General features: G+C 39.4%; 1 protein-coding gene across 2 annotated transcripts in view; it reads right to left on the bottom strand.

The window, feature by feature from the left end:
- Nucleotides 1–11389: 11389 nt before the first annotated feature.
- The window catches only part of RAB30 (RAB30, member RAS oncogene family), a 96473-nt gene continuing 85888 nt past the window's right edge, over nt 11390–21974 (bottom strand). For both annotated transcript variants that reach the window (XM_003254640.3, XM_030829116.1), the window contains exon 5: nt 11390–20665. In XM_003254640.3, coding sequence (XP_003254688.1) covers nt 20415–20665 — 251 coding nt within the window. In that variant the 3' untranslated portion in view covers nt 11390–20414. The remainder of the gene's footprint in view (nt 20666–21974) is intronic.

Genomic DNA, 21974 nt, shown 5'->3' with positions numbered 1-21974 from the left:
TTCTGTGTGTCTATATAAATACAGTTTTGCTTTGCTAAACCATTTAAAAGTAAGCTGCAGACAGGACATTTCACCCCTAAATTCTTCAGTGCAGATTTTCTTAAAGGCTTCTTTGTACATAGCCACAGTATCATCACACCAAGGAAAAATAACAGTAATCCCCAATATCTAATATTCAGCCCATAATCAAATTTTTCTACTTGTTTCCAAGTTATAATTGTTATTTAACCAGAATTTCATCAAGGTTCATCCACAGTGTTTGCTTGTCTCTTTTTCTAGAACCTCACCTCTTATTTCACATAATAGTAACTTTATGGGGAAAAAACATCAAACCACTGTTCTGTAGAATGTCCCACATTCTCGACTGGTATGTTTGCTTCCTTATGCTATCAGTATGTTGTTTCTCTACCCCATGCCAGTCCCCACATTTCCTGAAAAGTAGGCCTAAAGACTAGATGCGATTCAGGTTTTGGCAGGGATATTTCATGGCTCATGTTGTGTACTTTATGTTGTAACACGTGAGGAGACACAATATCAAGTTGTTCCACTATTAGTAATGCTAAGTTAGATTGCTTGGTTAAAATGTTGCCCACCAGATCTCAATGTTAAACATACTTTATTTTTCCTTTTTAAGAGTAAAGAGTCAGTGGTGGTAAATGAGTTTGCTTTTCCTTCTATCACTACAGACTCAAGAATTTTTATTTTTCCTATGGAAAGAAAAACAAGCCAATCCTGGTAGCTTATGCCTGTAATCCCAGCACTTTGGGATGCCGAGGCAGGAGGCTTTCTTGAGTCTAGGAATTCAAGACCAGCCTGGGCAACATGGCAAAACCTCATCTCTACAAAAAATTAGCCACGTGTGGTGGCACACGCCTATAGTCCCAGCTACTCGGGAGGCTGAGGCAGGAGAATGGCATGAACCTGGGAGGCGGAGCTTGCAGTGAGCCGAGATTGCGCCACTGCACTCCAGCCTAGGTGACAGAGCGAGACTCCATCTCAAAAAAAAAAGAATGTAAGTGATTTTTGCACCGTCATTTTGTATCCTGAGACTTTGTTGAAGTTAAGGAGCTTTTGGGTTTTTCTAGATTAGAATTATGTCATCTGCAAACAGGGATAGTTTGACTTCCTCTCTTCCTATTTGGATGCCCTTTCTTTCTTTCTCTTGCCTGATTGCCGTGGCCAGGACTTCCAATACTATGTTGAATAAGAGTGGTGAGAGAGGGCATCCTTGTCTTGTGCCAGTTTTCAAGAGGAATGCTTCCAGTTTTTGCCCATTCAGTATGATATTGGCTGTGGGTTTTTCATAGATGGCATTTATTATTTTGAGGAATGTTCCTTGGATACCTAGTTTATTGAGATAATCATGCAGCTTTTGTGTTTACTTCTGTTTACATGATGAATCATATTTATTGATTTGTGTATGTTAAACTAAACTTGCATCCAGGGATAAAGCCTACTGGATCATTGTGGATAAGCTTTTTGGTGTGCTGCTGGATTCAATTTACCAGTATTTTATTGAGGATTTTTGCATCAATGTTCATCAAGGATATTGGCCTGAAGCTTTCCTTTTTGTTGTTGTGTCTCTGCTAGGTTTTGGTGTCAGGATGATGCTGGCCTTGTAGAATGAGTTAAAGAGGAGTCCCTTCTCCTCAATTTTTGTAGTAGTTTCAGCAGGAATGGTACTAGCTCTTCTTTGTATATGTGGTAGATTTCAGCTGTGAATCCATCTGGTCCTGGGGTTTTTTTGGTTGGTAGGCTATTTATTACTGACTCAATTTCAGAGCTCATTATTGGTCTGTTCAGGAATTCAATTTCTTCCTGGTTCAGTCTTGGGAGGGTGTATGTGTTCAGGAGTTTATTCATTTATTCTAGATTTTCTAGTTTATGTGCATAAAGGTGTTCATAATATTCTCTGATGATTGTTTGTATTTCTGTGGGGTCAGTGGTAATATCCCTCTTGTTATTTCCAATTGTGTTTAGTTGAATCTTCTCTTTTATTCTTTATTTGTCTAGTTAGTGGTCTATTTTTTTTTTGTTTTCAAAAAAAAATCTACTGGATTCATTGATCTTTTGAATTTTTTTTAATGTCTCAATCTCCTTCAATTCACCTCTGATTTTGGTTATTTCTTTTCTTCTGCTAGCTTTCTTCTTGGTTCTCTAATTCTTTTAGTTGTGATGTTAGGTTGTTAACTTAAGATCTTTCTAAGTTTTTGATATGGGCATTTAGTGCTATAAATTTCCCTTTTAACACTACGTGTCCCAGTGTCCCAGGGATTCTGGTATGTTGTATCTTTGTTCTTACTAGCTTCAAAGAACTTCCTGATTTCTGCCTTAATTTTGTTATTTACCCAAAAGTCATTCAGGAGCAGGTTATTCAATTTCCATGTAATTGGATGGTTTTGAGTAAATTTCTTAGTCTTGGTTTCTAATTTGATTGTGCTGTGGTCTGAGAGATTGTTCGTTATGATTTCAATTCTTTTGCATTTGATAAGGATCACATCAGTGTTTTACTTCCGATTATGTGATTGATTTTAGAATATGTGCCATGTGGTGATAAGAAGAATGTATATTCTGTTGTTTTTTTGGACGGAGAGTTCTATAGTTGTCTATCAGGTTCATTTGATCCAGTACTGAGTTCTGGTCATGAATATCTTTGTTAATTTTTTGTCTCATTGATCTGTCTAATATTGTCAGTGGGGTGTTAAAGTCTCCCACTATTATTGTGTGGGAATCTAAATCTCTTTGAAGGTCTCTAAGAACCTGCTTTATGAATCTGAGTGCTCCTGTGTTGGGTACATATATATTTAGGATAGTTACACCTTCTTGTTGAATTCAACCATTTACCATTATGTAATGTCCTTCCTGGTCTTTTTTGATCTTTGTTGGAAGTCTGTTTTGTCAGAAACTAGGATTGCAACCCCCGCTTTTTCCTGTTTCTCATTTGCTTAGTAGGTTTTTCTTCATCCCTATAATGTGGGTCATTGCATGTGAGATGAGTCTTTTGAAGACAGCACAGCAATGGGTCTTGGTTCATTATCCAGCTTGCCACTCTGTGCCTTTTAATTGGGGCATTTAGCCCATTTACATTCAAAGTTAGTATTGAAATATGTGGATTTGATCATCATGATGCTAGCTGGTTATTTTGCAGACTTGTTTAAGAGGTTGCTTTATAGGGTCACTGGTCTGTGTACTTTATTGTGTTTTTGTAGTGGCTGGTAAGGTTCTTTCCTTTCCATGTCTAGTGCTTCCTTCAGGAGCTCTTACAAGGCAAGTCTGATAGTAACAAATTCCCTTGGCATTTGCTTGACTGAAAAGGAACTTCTTTCTCCTTTGCTTATGAAGGTTAGTTTGGCCAGATAGGAAATTCTGGGTTAAAATTTCTTTTCTTTAAGATTGTTAAATATCGGCCCCTAATCTCTTCTGGCTTATAGGGTTTCTGCTGAGAGTTCCACTGTTAGTCTGATGGGCTTCCTTTTGTAGAACTTGGCCTTTCTCTCCCTCTGCCTTTAACATTATTTTCTTTTATTTTGACCCTGAAGAATCTGATGATTATGTGTCTTCAGGATGATCTTCTTGTGAAGTATCTTACTAGGGTTCTCTGCATTTTCTGAATTTGGATGTTGGCCACCTGAATTTGAATGCCAGCTGGTGCATGGCCATAGGGTCTGCCCTACTGGGGATCTCCACTGGTCAGGCACAGTCTGCCAGTGGAGAAGCTATGGTGCAGGCCCCCAGGGCACCTGAGAATGCCCTATAAGCAGGTATGGCCAGGCTGAGGCCTCAGGAGAGGCCAACATACCAAGGGGTGCTCAGGTCAGACCAGCCACATCTGATAGCCGAGATAACCCTGCAGAGATCAGGTCTAACAGTTTCCCTAGGACTAAAGTCTCCTGTGAGAACAAGTTGAGCCTAGGGGAATGGGTGTCCCTGGCTGTGCTCTGCTACAGACAATCTGGCACTAAACTCTCTGGGCTCCACATCAGCTGGCTTGCTGCCCCTACCACTTCTCTAAGCAGCTCTTTCTGCCAACTCAAGTGTCCATGGTGGTTGAGGGGTCTCCTCCTGCCGGGGTTCCAGAGGCCTGTGGTGAGGGTGAGTTGCTCCTTGTCAGTTCAACTCACCCATTCCTCTGGAGCCATTGTGGGCCAGGAACAAATTCCAGTGCACAGCAGACCATGCAGGGTTCCCAGCTTTCTCCTCCTTCAGCTCAGCTTCTGGGTCTTCCCTCTGTTCACTCTTGGTGCCTTCCCTCTGAAGATCTATTAGGAGCATGCCAGTCATCTCAGTCCCTCGGTGGGAGCTGTTCCACTTAGCTGTGCCTAGTCAGCCTTCTTGCCCACCCCTAAAGATGATTTTGCACGTACAAATATTGACACTCAGTGGCTGGGCAGAAATTCTCTCATTTTAAATATCAATTTGAATGGGTAGCCGAAGTTTAAGAATTTACTTCAGAACTGTTCCCTGGTCCTGCTTGCCTCTGTGCAGCACAGCTGGACCATACCCTACAGGTTTCCCACTTCCACGCAAACACCTGGGAATGCCCTGTATCATTTCATTTAATCCTCTGAACACTGCATGGTCAGTGTATATTAGCACAATCTTACACAAGAAAAAACTGAGGCACAGAGGCAAAATAACTTGTTCAAGGTCACAATCAGTATATGGTAGAATTAGAATTCAGTCTTTTGTCTATAAAACCATGTTCTTCCCACAAATGTTAAGGCAAAAATTGTTAACTGCCTACTCAAATAGTCATTCTCTGCTTCCTTCTCTGTAACAGAACACCTATTTTACTCAGGGTAGCATTATTCCCTGTTGAAAGAATATATTTTCCATGCTCCCTTGCAGGCCAAGTCCTGGCCAGAGAGATAAAAATGGAAATGTTGCGTGGACAATATCATGAAACCACAATACTAGTCCCAGGCTACCAACCTCTAGACTTTCACATGATGACAAAAAACAAGCAAACAAACAAAAATCTTATTTTGTTGTCTCAGATTTCAAAAATTATACATAGCCAAATAATCCTAACCAGCATGCCACATATGTCAGTATTTCACCACATTTTGTTCTTGAGATAGGATCTTGCTCTGTTGCCCAGGCTGAAGTACAGTAGCACAATCATAGCTCACTACAGGTACAAACTTCTGGGCTCAAGTGATCCTCCTACCTCAGCCTCCCAAGTAGCTGGGACTACAGGCACATGCTGCCACGCCTGGTTAATTAAAAAGTTGTGGGGTTTTTTTTGTAGAGATGGGGCCCCACTATGTAGCCCAGTCTGGTCTTCTGGTCTTGAACTCTTGGTCTTAAGTGACCCTCCCGCCTCAGCCTCCCAAAGTGCTGGGATTATAGGCACAAGCCCCCATGCCCAGCCCTCACCATGTATTTTTTTGTTGTTGTTTTTGAGACAGTCTCACTCATTGCCCAGGATGGAGTGCAGTAGTGCAATCACAGCTCACTGCAGCCTTGACTTCCTGGGCTGAAGTGATCCTCTCACCACAGCCTCTTGAGTAGCTGGGGCAAGAGGCACACACCACCATGCCAGGCTTTTTTTTTTTTTTTTTTTTTTTTTTAGAAATGGAGTTCCACCATGTTACATAGGCTGATTTTGAACTCCTGGGCTCAAGTGTTCCACCTGCCTCGGCCTCCCAAAATGCTGAGATTACAGGCATGTGCCACTGTGCCCAACCACCACATGGTTGGGTGTTTGTTTTTGTTTTTGCCTTGCACAATTTTCTAAAGCCAAATAATTCTGCTCTTAATGGCCCATTGATTAGTAAAACAGCTGTCAGTGTCCAAATTATTAGCATTATCTTACAAAAAAAAAAATAAACCCAGACCTGGCACAGTGGCTCATGCCTGTAATTCCAGCACTTTGGGAGGCTGAGGTAGCAGAATTGCTTGAGCATAAGAGTTCAAGGCTGCAGTGAGCTGTGATTGTGCCACTGCACTCCAGCCTGGGCAACAGAAAGACATCCTGTCTCCAAAAGAAAAATAAATAGACCTATAGGTTCTATCTTTTTTTAAAAAAATACAGAATCCATGCTTGAGGATATCAAAGATATATTTAAAACTTTTCAGATACAATAGTGATATTATGGTTGTTTTTAAAACTCTTGTCCTTTAATGATACATACTGGAATATTTCTGGATGAAGTTGTATGATGAGCCAGGTGCAGGCGCTCATATTTGTAATCCCAGCACTTTTGGAGGCCAAGGTGGGAGGACTGCTTGAGGCCAGGAGTTCAAGACCAGCATGAGCAATAAAGCAAGACCCCCATCTCTAAAAAAAAAGTTATTATATTAAATTGAAATTTAAAAATTAAGAAAAAAATTGTGTGATGTATGGGCCTTGCTTCAAAATAATACAGAATGGAGAAAATGGGGGGAATATAGATAAAATAAAATTGACCATGGGTTGATAATTATTGCAGTTATTGATCATGAGTTGATAATTGTTGCAATTATTGACCATGAGTTGATAATTGTGTACATAAAGTATTATTACACTATTTTGCTTTTATCTATGTTGACATTTTCTATAATATAATACAAAATTAAATAAGATATAGCCAGAATCATGAGGACTTCCCACAATCTTCACACTTACTCCTATGGTACAAGTCACCTTTTCTCACCTGCATTGTAGCAGTAGTCTCCCTAGATGGTTTCATTTCTTCTGCCTTTGCCCCTTTATAATCTATTCTCACAGGGCAGCAGAGTGACCATGTTAAAATATAAATCCAAATTGCTCCTCTACTCAAAACCCTCCAAAGGCTGCCTTTTTACTCTAAGTGAAAACCAGTCCTTGCAATGGCCTCCAAGGTGGTGTGATCTGTGCCAGTATCCCCCTCAAATCTCATCTATCCTTACCCCTATTCATTGATTTTGTTTCACCCATACCAGAATCCCCGATGCTCCTAGAGAACCAGGAATTCTTTTGCCTTAATGTCTGTGCACATTCTGTTCCCTCTGCCTAGAACACGTTTCATCAAGATTTGTATACTGTTCCCTCCCTCACTTCTTTCAGGTCTATTTTCAAATGACACATTATCAATGAAGGCTTCCCTTGACCATCATACATAAATTAGCAACACTCCACCATCATGACCTTTCCCTGGTTTGTTTTTTGTTTCTCACCCTCACTCAGGCTGGAGTGCCATGGCACAATCACTGCTCACTGCAGCCTTGACCTCCTCCTCAAGCGATCCTTCCACCTCAGCCTCCTGAGTAGCTGGGACTACAGGCATGCACCAGCATGCCAGCTAATTTTTGGCATTTTGTAGAGAAGGGATTTCGCCATATTGACCACGCTGGTCTTGAACTCCTGGGCCCAAGCAATCTGCCCACCTTGGCCTCCAAAAGTGCTGGGATTACAGGTGTGAGCCACCATGCCTGGCCTTATTTTCTTCATAGTAATTATCACCACTTGATGTACTATACATTTCTTTATTTTCTACCCCTGCCATGCTATGATGCAAATTCCACAAAAGTACCTTTTTTTTTATTTTGTTCACTGCTATAGTTCCAGTCACTAGAACACTACCTGGCACATAACAGGTAACTGACAAATAAATGAAGACAAGCATTGAGATCCTCATTTAATAAATGAGAAAACCGAGGTGAAAACAGGTTAAGTACCTTGTCCAAAATAATATAGGTACCTTGGCCTAAAGCCTTTGTACTCTTCCTTCCCTTTGCCCAGAATATTTCCATGTTCAAAGCAGTGTCTTAATTTTTGCCTTGCCTCAAAATCTGTATGCATTGTACTTCAGGAGCTGAAAGTACTTCACAGGGTTACAATGAAGATTAAATATAAATATGAGCATCAGTAAACTTTGTAGAATGTTATGCCTCATACAGTTGTTAATTCTTCTGGGTTCATCTCTAAGATGAAAGTCAGAAAGACTGTTTCTCCAAGCTTATTTTGATCTAGATGTGAAAATGCAACCATTCTATGGCCCGTATAAATTCCAGGCATGAAAATACAGATAAGATGTCTTATATTATTAACGTGGTTTCTTGCAAGTAATGGAAATAAGATATTTCAGTTCCTGAAATGCACTACAGGTCTTGAAATATTCAGATGTGAGCACCTGGCCGAAAGTACACCCATGTGATTATGGTTTAACTATAGCTCGAGGTTTCATCTCTCAGTTGCAGGTGCGTTTTGAGGTATATAGATAGCATATATCAATTAATAGTCTGCCAGGTAGCAGACATGGAATAACTTAGTCAATTAATAATAGTGATCCTCAATGTTTTTCAAAATACTGATTTCCAATTTGCCAAAGAATTGTGTATCTGTAGTATTACACTGCCCATGTAAGAAGCACAATGATCTAAACATTTTGATATTTTAGAAATAAACTGTATTTATGCTTTTCTTCAGTGATCTGTAATGATTTTTATACGAATGAGCATTTTAAAATTATATGCAAGTTTGCCATTTGTCCCATTTAACTAGTGGAAAAACCAATGTGCAAGGCAAACTGACTTGTCCAAATTCCCTTAGTAGTTAAAACAAAGCAGAATGAAAAAACTTAAGAGTTTTAATTTTTTTTTACAGCTAGTGGCATTTGCCTGCCAGTCTTTGCTGCTATGACTTACAAGATCATATTGAGAGGTGACAGCCTGCTGGCAGCCCACGCAGCGTCGCTCGCTCATGGTGCCTCCTCGGCCTCGGCGCCCATTCTGGCCGCGCTTGAGCCCTCCAGCCCGCCGCTGCACCGTGGGAGCCCTTCTCTGGGCTCGCCGAGGCCCGAAGCAAGCTCCCTCGGCTTGCGGGGAGGTGTGGAGGGAGAAGTAGGGGCGGGAACCCGGGGCACTTGCGAGCCAGCTAGAGTTCCGGGTGGGCGTGGGCTTGGCGGGCCCCGCACTGGGAGTGGCCGGCTGGCCCTGCCGACCCAGGCGGTGAGGAGCTTAGCCCCCGGGCCAGCAGCTGCCGAGGGTGCCCCAGGTCCCCCAGCAGTGCTGGCTCACCGGCGCTGCACTCGATTTCTTGCCGGGCCTTAGCTGCCTCCCCGCGGGGTAGGGCTCGGGACCTGCAGCCCGCCATGCCTGAGTCTCCCCGCCAGCCGCCCTGTGCTCCTGTGCAGCCTGAGCCTCCCCGAGGAGTGCCGCCCCCTGCTCCAAGGCGCCAGGTCCCATCGACCGCCCAAGGGCTGAGGAGTCCCGGCGCACGGCGGGAGACTGGCAGGCACCTCCACCTGTGCCCCAGTGGGAGATCCACTAGGTGAAGCCAGCTGGGCTCCTGAGTCTAGTGGGGACTTGGAGAACATTTATGGCTAGCTAGGGGATTGTAAACACACCAATCAGCACCCTGTTTCTAGCTTAGGGTTTGTGGATGCACCAATTAGCACTCTGTATCTAGCTAATCTGGTGGGGTCTTGGAGAACCTTTATGTCTAGCTAAGGGATTGTGAATGCACCAATCAGCACTTTGTATCTAGCTCAAGGTTTGTAAATGCACCAATCAGCACTCTGTTTCTAGCTCAAGGTTTGTAAATGCACCAGTCAGTGCTCTGTGTCTAGCTGATCTGGTGGGGACTTGGAGAACCTTTATGTCTAGCTAAGGGATTATGAATACACCAATTGGCACTCTATATCTAGCTAATCTGGTGGGGAAGTGGAGAACTTTTGTGTCTAGCTCAGGGATTGTAAACGCACCAGTTAGCACCCTGTCAAAATGGACCAATCAGCTCTCTGTAAAACAGACCAATAGGCGCTCTGTAAAATGGGCCAATCAGCAGGATGTGGGTGGGGCCAGATAAGAATAAAAGCAGGCTGCCCAAGACAGCAGTGGCAACCCGCTGGGGTCCCCTTCTGCAGTGTGGAAGTTTTGTTTTTGGGCTCTTTGCAATAAATCTTGCTGCTGCTCACTCTTTGGGTCCACGCTGCCTTTAGGAGCTGTAACACTCACCACGAAGGTCTACAGCTTCATTCCTGAAGCCAGTGAGACCACAAACCCACCAGGAGGAACGAACAACTCCAGACGTGCCACCTTAAGAGCTGTAACACTCACCCCTAAGGTCTGTAGCTTCACTCCTGAGCCAGTGAGACCACGAACCCACCAGGAGGAACAAACTGCGGACGTGCCGCCTTTAAGAACTGTAACACTCACTGTGAGGGTCAGTGGTTTCATTCTTGAAGTCAGTAAGACCAGGAACCCACCAATTCCTGACACAATATGAGAATGATATAAAATTGCCAATATCTGGCTGTTTTTGACTTATAAGAATGTCAATTCCATGTGGTTCAAACTAATATAATAGAACACTTAAAAACCATGACATGTGCTAATTTAGAAAAGAAATTTCTGCAAACACATCCTTTTAGTGAAGCTGCTAAAATAGCAAAATTAAGAGCCTCCTACCAACTGCAGATAAGCTGCCATAGGACAATAACATAAAATTATAGCAGCTGATTTTCAAAGCCCAATACTTTATAAATTCTAAATAATAGTGGCAGAAAGGGTTACAGATTGCGTATGTTGCATTAACTAAAGAACACTATGCCGGAGAGCCCAAGGTCAAAGGTTTGACCCCTTTGTCATCCTATTAACTCTTACCATGTTCCATGACCTACTGTACTCTTAGTCCAGGACATTCATCTCTGAAATGCATGCCCAAGGCAGAGGGTGAGAGGCAAGGATTGGAGTGGAAATGAATTTCAAGAAAAGGTGCAAATCTGTGACTTCTGCAGTGGAGATGGGGGCATCTAAAAGGCAGACTCTTCTGCCTGCCCTATGGTATATGTTCAATAAATGGTGAATAAATGAATGGGTGAAGGAATGAATGTCCTACTAGTGATGAGTAGTCTCATTACTAATTGTGTAGAAAATCTCAAGTGATATCATGTAAAGTGTTTTAGCTGGAAGGGACCTTGAAGCTATCTAACTTAGTGTCCATATTTTGGTAGTTGGGAAAAATAAAGTTTAAAATGAAGTGATTAACCTAAAGTCACACTGACTGGGACTAGAATTTATGGCTTCTCAATGTCAGAACTGGGACTAGAATTTGTGATTCCTAGTTCTCAGTGTAATACTCCTTCCAATATATATGGTAGGATAAAGGATCTTTCTCACCAGTAGAAATAATTAGCATATAATTTTCACATCCTGAATATAGCAGAGTAGTCTCGTTTAGTGTTTATAATTGGAGGAGGCCTTAAAGAGTATCTAATCTAGCCCCTTGTTTTATAAAGGAGAAAACCATAGTGCAAAATGTTAAATGACTTGTCCAAAGTTAGCCAGTTAGAAAATCAACATTTAACTCAGGTCTCCAGATCCCCCAGATCCAGGGCACATTTTGCACCATGCTAAAAGACATTAGTACACTTAAAGTGTGTTTGCTTTTTACATATTTTGATGGCATATAATTCTCCAAATGTGGGCAACAGGAGATGTTTATTTATATACAAGTACATGGGAAAGCAATTTCCATTTAGTTTTTTAAAAAAATTGTTACAAATAAAAAGTTTTTAATACATTCATCTTTTGCACACAAAATACATTCTTTTTCTTTTACTCTCAGTATGAATTATTTCTTAATAATAAAAAACATAAACTACAATGAATGGACAGTCATATGGTTTGGTGATTTGACAAACTTTTTTTCAAGAAGCAAAGTCCAATTTTAAAAGACAGACAATATATAAAATAACTTACATATTTAAAATGCTACTTCATTGAATCCTGAAAGATTGAATGAATACTCTTATCCAGCATGATTTGTAGTTGTCCTTTAAACAATGCAGAGGACAAGAAATCCTCTATGTGATGGCAACTCAATTTCTACAAGACTGAAACAGTCTTCATGAAATTGATTGATTATCACATCTAAATGACAGGCTCATAGAAAAATTCTTATGGATGTATTGGGGAGTTAGTCTTTATTCAGGGGTCTCCTAATTGACAATTAAACTAAGATCATAAGTTGCACTCTCCAAATAGGATTGCAAGAGGTTCTACTTCAATAAACATAAATGATTTGATTTGATTTGTTAGACTAATTGTTTTTAAGAGAGGTGAAAACATACACCCATACAAAAAACTTTTACATAAATGTTCATAGCAGCATTATTATAATCAAAAGGTGGAAAAAACCCAAACGTCCATCAAATAATAAATGGACAAATAGAATGTGGCATATACATACAATGGAATATTATTTAAACATGAAAACAATGTACTGATTTATGCTACAACATGGATGAGCTTTGAAAGCATTATGATTAGTTAGAGAAGCCAGACACAAAAGGCCACATATTGTTTGACTATATGAAATGTCCAGGATAGGCAAATTCATAGAGGACAGAAAGTAGATTAGTGGTTGCCAGATGCTGGGGGAAGGAGGAGGAGTGATTGCAAATGGTATGGGGTTTCTTTTGGAGGTGATGAAAATGTTCTGAAGTTAGGCAGTGGTGATGTTGCACAACTTAGTGAATATGATTAAAAACATTGAAGTTTGCACCTTAATAGGGTAAACTGTATGGTGCACGAATTATATCTTAATTTTAAAAAGAGATGCAACTTCATTTAAGAATATTTTGTTCAAGTTTGTATTCCCTCCCCACTTCCCTTTTTTAATGTTGATTGAATTTTTCATACAGTCATCTTTCTACAGAAGGTTTTCAGCTAATTGGACTCAGGTCATCAGTGGGTTATATTTCTAACAGGCTTTTTGTTAAGTAAAAAGATCAATATATGAACACATAAAATATGATGTATACTGTTAATATTTGCATATTAACATTTAAAATCAAGTACTATTCTTATATTGAAGTTAGTTAGATTTTATATACCGCTGTATACAAATAATACTGATATCCTATGCTTAAAACCAATAGCCAAATATCAAGAATCGAGTTCATAAAACTCAGTGATTAACCTGTTTATTAGTTAAAACTATGTATGTATTAATATTAAAGATTCATGGTTTAATGGAGTGATAGGAAAGGTGGGGGAGATCAAAGATTCTCTAAGTCTTCATAAAGCAGCTTCTCTAAATATTTTAACTAGCTGCTGAGATCTCCAGAATTATATATTTTGCATTTTATTTCATCTCTATACTAAAAGTCATGCATTAAAAGTGTGTACAAGATATATGGGGCACACTTTTCCCTTCAGATTATCAAAAACCTTTTTTTACTCCTGTATTATCTGGAATTTTGAGCAGAGTTTGTTTTTTCTTTCTTTTTTTTTTTTTTTTTTGGCTGAAAACAGAAATTTTGCTCACGAGTTTGTTCAAATACATTTATGTAGCTCCCTTATATACTATCAAAGGAGCTCCAACCATCTGGTATGTCTGGAAGACACTTCAGTGAGTAGAAATTAGAAGCCAGCATTTGAAATTTTCTACCACAGGGACATGAAAGCCTAAACCGGCCTTAAAGGGATAAGAGGATTTTACATTTTTAAAAAATAAATCAGTTAACATTCATTGTCAAATAACCTACAAGAAAGTTCCACTAGCATTCTGCAATTGTATAGAGTAAGAGAATATTTGTTGCTAATGATTACATTCCAGAAAGCAATATGTTTAGCAGCTGTTTTTCAAAAGACTTGTCAAGTTTTACTATTGTTATTTAATCCAGGCATAACTGTGTAACCTTAAACAAAAACTGTGCATTATTCAACCAGCTAGTGACAAATTATCTTAACAAACTAGATTATCTTTTGCTTTTCTGTACATGAATTTTTGCTTTATTAGGCATTTTGTATTCCACTTTTTGTTTTAGAATTTAGTGCACATGTAGAAAGGGGAAGAAACCCTTTTGGATGTTGGTAATTATGTACATCAAATAATGTCATATATGAAATTAAAAGCAGATCACAAAACTGAGATTCATGACTCCATTTTTACCAAGGGGAGGAAACAAGAGCCATACAGCCAGAATAATTCTTCAGAAGCACACTTTGTTATCAATTATATGACTAAAGAATCAAAGTATGTATATATAACTGAAGAGTTAATCAATAGTAAGACTGTGATCTACATCTGATACCAATAAGAAGCTAAGAGTAATAAATACCTATCCTGACATTCACTAAGTAAATAATGATTTTCATTTTAATAATCATTATTTTTTTCTGTTATTTTTTTAAATAGGCAAAAGAGCAATAATAAATGGCAAATGTGGCTCCTTAAAAAGAAGATAGGGATCAACCCAGTTTTCTTCCCATGAAGAATAGGATCAAGAAGAAAGAGGTTTAAATTGCTCTGTGAGGTATTTCAGTTCTAAGATTAAGCTTCCTGATAATGAGTTTACAACCCTGGAATTGCCTATTGGGAGAGAGAGAGCGACCACCTTGCCTGAAGTTTGTAAAGAAATGGAGGGTGACAGTAATGCCCAAAGGCAAAAGGATGGATCAGATAAATGAATTCCTTTTAAGGCACCCTTTCAGAAATGGAGTTCTTTTCTTTGAAGCCAGGAAAGTTTCTTTGTTTTGTCTCTTAAGGATCTACACTTGGCATCAGACCATTCAAAGTCTGCTCTTAATTAAGGAGAAAAAGAACTAATATTTGAGCGCTGTTTACCAAGCACTGTACTTTCAACTTATCTAATTTCACAATAATCCTGACAGGTCTATCTCATAGATGAAAAGATTGATGCTCAAGATATTGTGCTTCATCTAAAGTCGCAGCTAATTTGTGGCATACTAGGACTCCTCACACCTAAACTAGTATTTCCCCTTCTATATAACTCCCCACATCACTCTCTGAAGTGTCAAAGTCACCAATCACCAAAGACTCCGTCAGGAACTAGAACACAGCATCTCCAAAAATTCTGCTTTAAATCAATGGAAAAGTAAAATTTTGGCTCATACCTCAAGAAGTCAAAGAAGTGGTGACTAGCCTTTGTGCTCTGACCTCTTGTCCAAAGGAGTCCAAGAAAGTCTCAATCAAACTCAAATAGATTTGTCACCATACAGATTTAAGACCAATGACTTAAAAAAACAAAACAAACAAAACCAAAAAAAAAAGACCAATGAAGAGCCGTCTATCAGCCTTGCAAGAGTGAAAGTTATTTTGCAGGTGGAATAATTAGGGCCATAGGCTTCAATAGCAAAAGTTCCTTACAGTTACCTCTAATTTTCAAGTCAAAAATACTTGTTTTTATTGCTTTCCACATAAAGCAATTTGACCTCAGTTCTTTTAAACTCATGTATTCTCAAGAGAATCAAACCAACTAAGGAAATGTCATTGACACTTTTCTAAAATAGATCTTGTGGACTGCTTTATGTCAGTGACCCACCAGCCTATCTCTCTTGGGAGCTGTAAAACTTCATGTTGGTCTGTTTGAGAACTTTAACAGAAGATTCTGCTCTGTTAAAAAGGCCTATCCTAAAATCTTGAAGGAGACACCCATTATTTATTAAACAGAGCAAGGCCTATGTTTGGCAAGTGATAAATGAATAACTTCATGTAACTTCTACTAAAACAATACCTTTTGATTCAACAGGACATCAATGAATGGACCGACAAAGCAAGTCCAGCATAGGGCATAATGGAAGGCCAGTCTCTTGGCCTAACAACATGCAACCAACCTCTTCCATGAAAGATGAAGGTGGGATGCACTTGTGGCAGAAGAACGAGGCCCCATTAAAAACATCATTAGCTATGAATTAACAGATATTTAATTGAACATGTTATGAGGGGCAAAGTACTACATACAACATGGAATTTAGGTTAATAGGTCACCTGCTCCAATCTCCAACCAACTGGATCCTCTCCACATCTTTGCCTCTTGACAGAGGCTACTGAGGCAGCCTGTCCCATAGTGAACCAACTTTTTGAGAATGGTCGCCCTGACATGGAACCCAAATCTGTGTCCCTATGGCCTCATTCAGTGGGCCTCATTCCACCCCTCTGAACCACAGAGCATCTTGTTCTAATGCACTAATTGTATTCCCCTCTTTTTCCTAACCTAAGTCTCCCCAAATCCTTCCAGTATTCTTTAAATGTCTTGCATTTAAAATTCCTTCACCAGACTGGTAATGCCTCAATTTGTTTTAAATTTCAAGTTATGGCTCCTGGAAATGATAATAACATTCCAACATCAAGGGACTGAAGAGAGGAGATGAAATGCCATCTCCCTTACTCTAATGTTGCTATATTAATATGTGTTTTGAAGGGATGATAATTTCTTAATTCAGTATGAAAAAATTACCAGCGTGAAGAATGTAAAGGAAGGCATCTTTCCTCCCAAACACAAATAGGCTCATGTCACAGAAATAAAATCCAAAAAGAAAGTAAAGAAAACATATCCCTCCCTTATCCCAAAATTAGTGTTTAACCATGCTGCTTAAATGGAACACATTTTGTCTGAAGGATGAGAAGCAAATGTTGTTTCACAGCTTTTAATTCTTTAGCGAAGTCTCAAAAGTATCATAGTATAAACATGTCAGGACCATGGTTGAGAAAAGTAACCAGTTGCAGCTAAAACAACAACAACAACAACAAATGGGAAAAAAGGAATGGCAAACTCTAGAAGATCTCTCCCAGAGGCTAATAGAGCAATGATCCCTAAGTACTCATTACTATGAAATACAGAGTTCTACAGGATTAAGAAATAAAAAAGACATTAGATTTTTGCCCTAAATGACAGGTAATAAATCTAAACTTACGAACATTTCCTCACAGTTCAGAAAGTTCTGCCCACCTTGATTAACTTGTTTTCTGAATACCTTTAGTTGCTGGCTTAGTGGAGAAGGCCATTGGTTTGATATGCAAAAAAAAAAAAAGAAAAGAAAAAAAGAAACATTTTTTTCTGATTGTGCTATTTCATTCATGTGGCTTGGTTTAAAAGAAGATGTTTCATTTTAGTAGGAAGACCAATTCAAAATCATTTACAACTGATATTTATTCAGTATGAGTCATGAACTGAAACTTGGTGCGGGATCTGGTGGAATTATGGGCTAGCTTAAAGGGTAATGTGGCAAATCATTGGCCTAATTCTGTGGGAATCACCAGTGTCCTCCCAAGGCATATATTCATGAATGAAAGAAGATAAGAACCCAGTCCTTTGCTAAATCTGGCGTCTCTGGCCAAATCTAAACGGCTTAAATAATCCTCATCCAAATATCTTATTTTGGCCAATCGTTTCTACCTTCCTTATGAACTCTAAATCAGAACTTGACACATTATCAAATCAACCCATTTAACTTTCATTTTTAGTTTTCTTGCCACTTTACTCATGGAGAGATAAAAACGTGAAATGATTAAAAGACCGAGAAAAAGAAAGGCCAGGAAGAGCCCATGGCCTAATCTAAGTAATCCACCAAAAAGATAAATGGCCTTGTAAATTCAAAAAATATTAATATAATTCAACAGATTTAATAAAAGCATACAAAGGGAGAAAAAGCCTTCTATGGGCAAAGAAGCACAAAATCCTTTGAGGATGTAGTCTATACAAAGCCATAAGAAAATATCATTATCAGCAAACTATTATTTCATAGATTTTCCCAAGCCTGACTCCATGACATGAGTATCATGCATTTTCATTGGAAACTGAAAAAAGTTTTGCCATATATTTAATAACTTTATTGAATGAAGAAAAAGATCACACCAAAAATGGAGGAATACATGAACCCTGGTAGTCTTAGTAGACCAAGCCAAATTAAACTATGATAAAGCAATTTCTCTTTTTTCATCCACCACTAAATGAGAGTTCAATTTTATCTAAAGAAGGCTCATTTTAGTAAATATTGCCATGACAATAAGACTGTTAGGCAAACCAATAAATTTAGGTCCTGGCCTGGGTTAAGATGACTGTAATTAGTGTCCTTTCTCAAGTTCTACTTGAAGGAATTTCTGTTTAATCAAAAAAAGCTCCCCCCGACCACCACCGCCCCACCTTGGCACTTAAATGTTTATTTGACTAATATTTATTGCACCTACAATATTGTCAGGGATTGTTTTCAAACTTCAGATATATTAGTAGACAAGCATCCATAAGGCCTAATCTGGAATTCATACAACTAAGAAAAAAAGAAAGTCCCACATTCTCATGTGTTCCTGCTTATGGGCTGTGGATGGGTAAGTTACGGAAAGGCTGGGAGGAGCAACAAGGAAGAAAGAGGCCAAGACCAGAGCTTTTTAATCCCCTTCTGAGTCTGGCCAAGGGTATATAGGGAAGGCTAAACCCTAGGGAATAATACAAGTGTGACCCTAAAAGGTATTATTTTGCAACTAAATCAGTCCAATCTAACACAGCCATTTCCTCTAAGTTCACAAAGCAACTTTATTTTCAACACACTTGCAACTGTGAGACAAAGTTGGGTCATCATGTGCTGGGGACACTGGATTTTTGCCCCTAAATGACAGGTAATAAATCTAAACTTAAGAACATTTCCTTACAGTTTAAAAAAAATTCTTCTGCCCTCCTTGATTAACTTGTTTTCTGAATACATTTAGTTGCTGGCTTAGTGGAGAGGATGGGGAGGGAAAGGCAACAATTATTATAAATTTTTTTGGTTTTTATTAAAATGACTTTTCTTTCCTGCAGAGACAGATTCTAAAAGAAAAACAAGTCAAACTTCTGGGATCCCATTCTCTTTCCCACAGGATCAGGAAAAACACAGTGAGGCCAACCTAAAGTATCAGCCCCTTAAAAAATATGCATAATCTCATGTCCAAGACACTGGTCAATCTAGAACCTGCTAGAGAAATGCCAGAAATGCTTTATCCACATCGTGTCTCTACATGACTCATTTCTTTACAATTAAATAGCTTTCAAACATCAACATATCAGAACTGAGATTGTCACCATCTACAGCAACAGTGGAATTACACATCATATCCTTATTCCATTACTCATCCCTCAGTTATGCTAAGCAGCAAGCTACAGAAACATCTGACAGCATCAACAGCATACAGGTTTAATTATTTTCCCAATTTGCATTTATATCAGTGAACAAATTGGAAGCTATCAAAGTATGGCACTGAAGAAAAAGAAACACATATTCAGCAGCACATCTCCCATTTTGAGTCCTGTTTTTAAATTGGCTAAGTAAAGGCATATACACCTCCATTTGAATTGGAGATTTGCAGTAACACATGCATATAAGGATGGGAGGGAAGGAGGGAGGGACGGAAGAAGAAAAGGAGAGACCAGAGAAATAGACAGGAAAAGAGAAAGAAAAAAGAAAGAATGTGGTTAAGCATCTGAAGGTAACATTATTATAAGGAGGGGATAAATGACAGTTCAATCTGCTTCCACGAGCAGAATTTTTCTAAGGTTATCATCGAAGATATAAAAATGGGTCGTGAGACTTTTTATCTGTTGCTATTCTCACTTATCATACTAAAAAAATCTACAAAATCCTAAGCCTTGGTCTGTCCAAGATGGAGAGTACCAGGAAGTAAAAGATGTGACCTACTATCAAGGACTGTGCTCTGCTAGGAGCCCTGCACTACAGTCCATTAATCCACAGTATTTTGGTCATATCTGGTCTGTTTCCTCATACTACTCAAAATGTGTTAGAGCTAAGTTTTTATATTAGAATATCATCAACCATTTGTTTATTTATTTTTTTCATTTTGCAAACGTTTTCATTTACGTAAAGGGCTGGAGAGACAAGAGAAGAAAGTGGTAGAGATTCAGAGGGGAACATAAAAGGAAAGTACTCTCTTTTCCCAAAACTCCACCTTTAAAAAGGTAGTAATGGGACTTTGAGAAAGAGTGCTGATTCATGGACTTCCCCCATTTTTTTATTTCTATATAATACATTTAAGGACATTAATGTACTAAAATGTTTGGTCTGTGAAATAGTGGAATCATTAGCACCAAAAGGAGTTATGGAGCTTGTATATATTATTAAAACAATGATTGTTACTGTTGGTCATGGGTAAAGGTTTCATTTAATTTTTACATCCCAAAGTTCTTGAAAGTGCCTGTGGACAAGAGAAATAACACTTCAAAATCTCCATGGGGTTGTCAATACGCACCACAGAGACTGTACTTGGCGTTCCCAGTTTTGGTTTATCTGGTAGACAAGAAAACCAGGTCTCCCAGATGATTACCACCGAAGCCCTAAAGAACAGCTCCCACATGCACCCACTGATGTGCAGGAGGGAACCCCACAGTACATTTCCCCCTGGACTCTGTTCAGGAATGCGCTTTTACTTGCTTTTTAAAAAAACAAAAGCAACATGCTCTGCAGATCGTGGAGTGCCCAGTGCAATTTTCTCCTTGCTCCAACTCCAGACTGGAAAAGGGTGAAACCATTATATGTTCTGCTAATGCTGGCCTGTGGTCGAGGCCCTTGGCCTGCCATGCTTTGTAAGCTCAGGAGCCCACAGGAGTCAGAAGGTCAGGGAGCAGGAGCCACAGTCATCGCCAGATCTCCCCAGCATCTCATGGCCCATCAGGGCAGCTGCTGATTCCTTTTCTTCTCCGTGCCCTCAGCCTTTAGTTGAAATTACAACAAGTCAAATAGCTGATGCTTTTCCCTTCTCCAGGTAAGGGTGAGGATACATTGTTCACAAGTGTGTTCTGTCTGGCTTCACTGATGAGTCGGCATGCTAAGTCAAGGAAGAGTTTCTCCACATTATCAGATTCCTTGGCTGAGGTCTCCAGATAATACATGTCCTGAGCTTCTGAGAATTCTTCAGCTCGCTGCTGGGAAACCTCTCTCCTTTCTGCCAGGTCAATCTTGTTGCCTATAACAGTGGTAAAATCAAATAAAGAATCAGCATTTGACTTTTTGCAGGCTGAGAAGCATCAAAATTCAACTCCAGATCTGAAGTCAAGCCAGACAGATGGGCGAGTAAAACAAAACAAATGTGACTGTGATTACTGAAATGTTTACTTTAAAATATGAGTGCCGGCTGGGCACAGTGGCTCACACCTGTAATCCCAGCACTTTGGGAGGCCAAAGCAGGCGGATCACGAGGTCAGGAGTTCAAGACCAGCCTGGCCAACATGGTGAAACCCCGTCTCTACTAAAAATACAAAAATTAGCCGGGTGTGTTGGCACGCGCCTGTAGTCCCAGCTACTTGGGAGGCTGAGGCAGAAGAATCACTTGAACCCCAGAGGCGGAGGCTGCAGTGAGTCAAGATCGCGCCACTGCACTCTAGCTTGGGTGACAGAGTGAGACTCCATCTCAAAAAAAATACATAAATAAAATATGAGTGCCATTCATAATGGCAAGAACTGGAGACAACCCAAATGTCCATCAGTAGGGCACTGACTGAATAAACTATGGTACATCCACCCAATGGAGTATTTGCTGCTGTAAAAATCAATTAGGAGTATCTCTATATACTGCCATGTAATGGAAACACTGGGATATACTGTTAACCAAAAAAAAAAAAAAAAAAAGCAAAGCAGAAAAAAAAAGCATATATAATATGCAACTGTCTATCCAAGAAAAAGGGAAGGATATGAATACATATATTATACACACATTTTATTTCTTTTTTTAATAGAAGAATAGACCAAAATCTTAATTTAAAAGAAAATGGTTACCTATGAAAGGAACAGGGTTGAGGTGAAAGGAATAGAAACCAGACCTCTCTGAATATACTTTGTTTTGTAGATTTTACTTTAGGAACTTAAAAATGCTTTATATAATTATACAATTAATTTCAAAATTAAATTTAAAAAGCAATCCCTAAAAACTGACAGCAAAATTAAACAAATGAACATGTTCATCACGTGTGGAATAACCACACCGAGTGTAACCCTTTTTTTCTTTTAACTGAGACACGGTCTGGCTCTATTGCCCAGGCTGGAGGGCAGTGGCACAATCTTGACTTGCTGCAACCTCCGCCTCCTGGGCTCAAGCCATCCTCTCCCACCTCAGCCTCCCAAGTAGCTGGGACTACAGGTGGGCACTACCATGCCCAGCTAATTTTTTTTTTTTGTATTTTTTGCAGAGACAGAGTTTCACCACGTCCAGGTTGGTCTTGAACTTGTGAGCTTAAGTGATGCACCTGCCTCGGCCTCCAGAAGTGCTGGGATTACAG

This window comes from Nomascus leucogenys, chromosome 15 (assembly GCF_006542625.1).
Source record: "Nomascus leucogenys isolate Asia chromosome 15, Asia_NLE_v1, whole genome shotgun sequence".
Classification (NCBI taxonomy): domain Eukaryota; kingdom Metazoa; phylum Chordata; class Mammalia; order Primates; family Hylobatidae; genus Nomascus; species Nomascus leucogenys.
The sequence above is the reverse complement of the archived record's forward strand: the minus strand, read 5'-3'. Positions and strand labels throughout refer to the sequence as shown.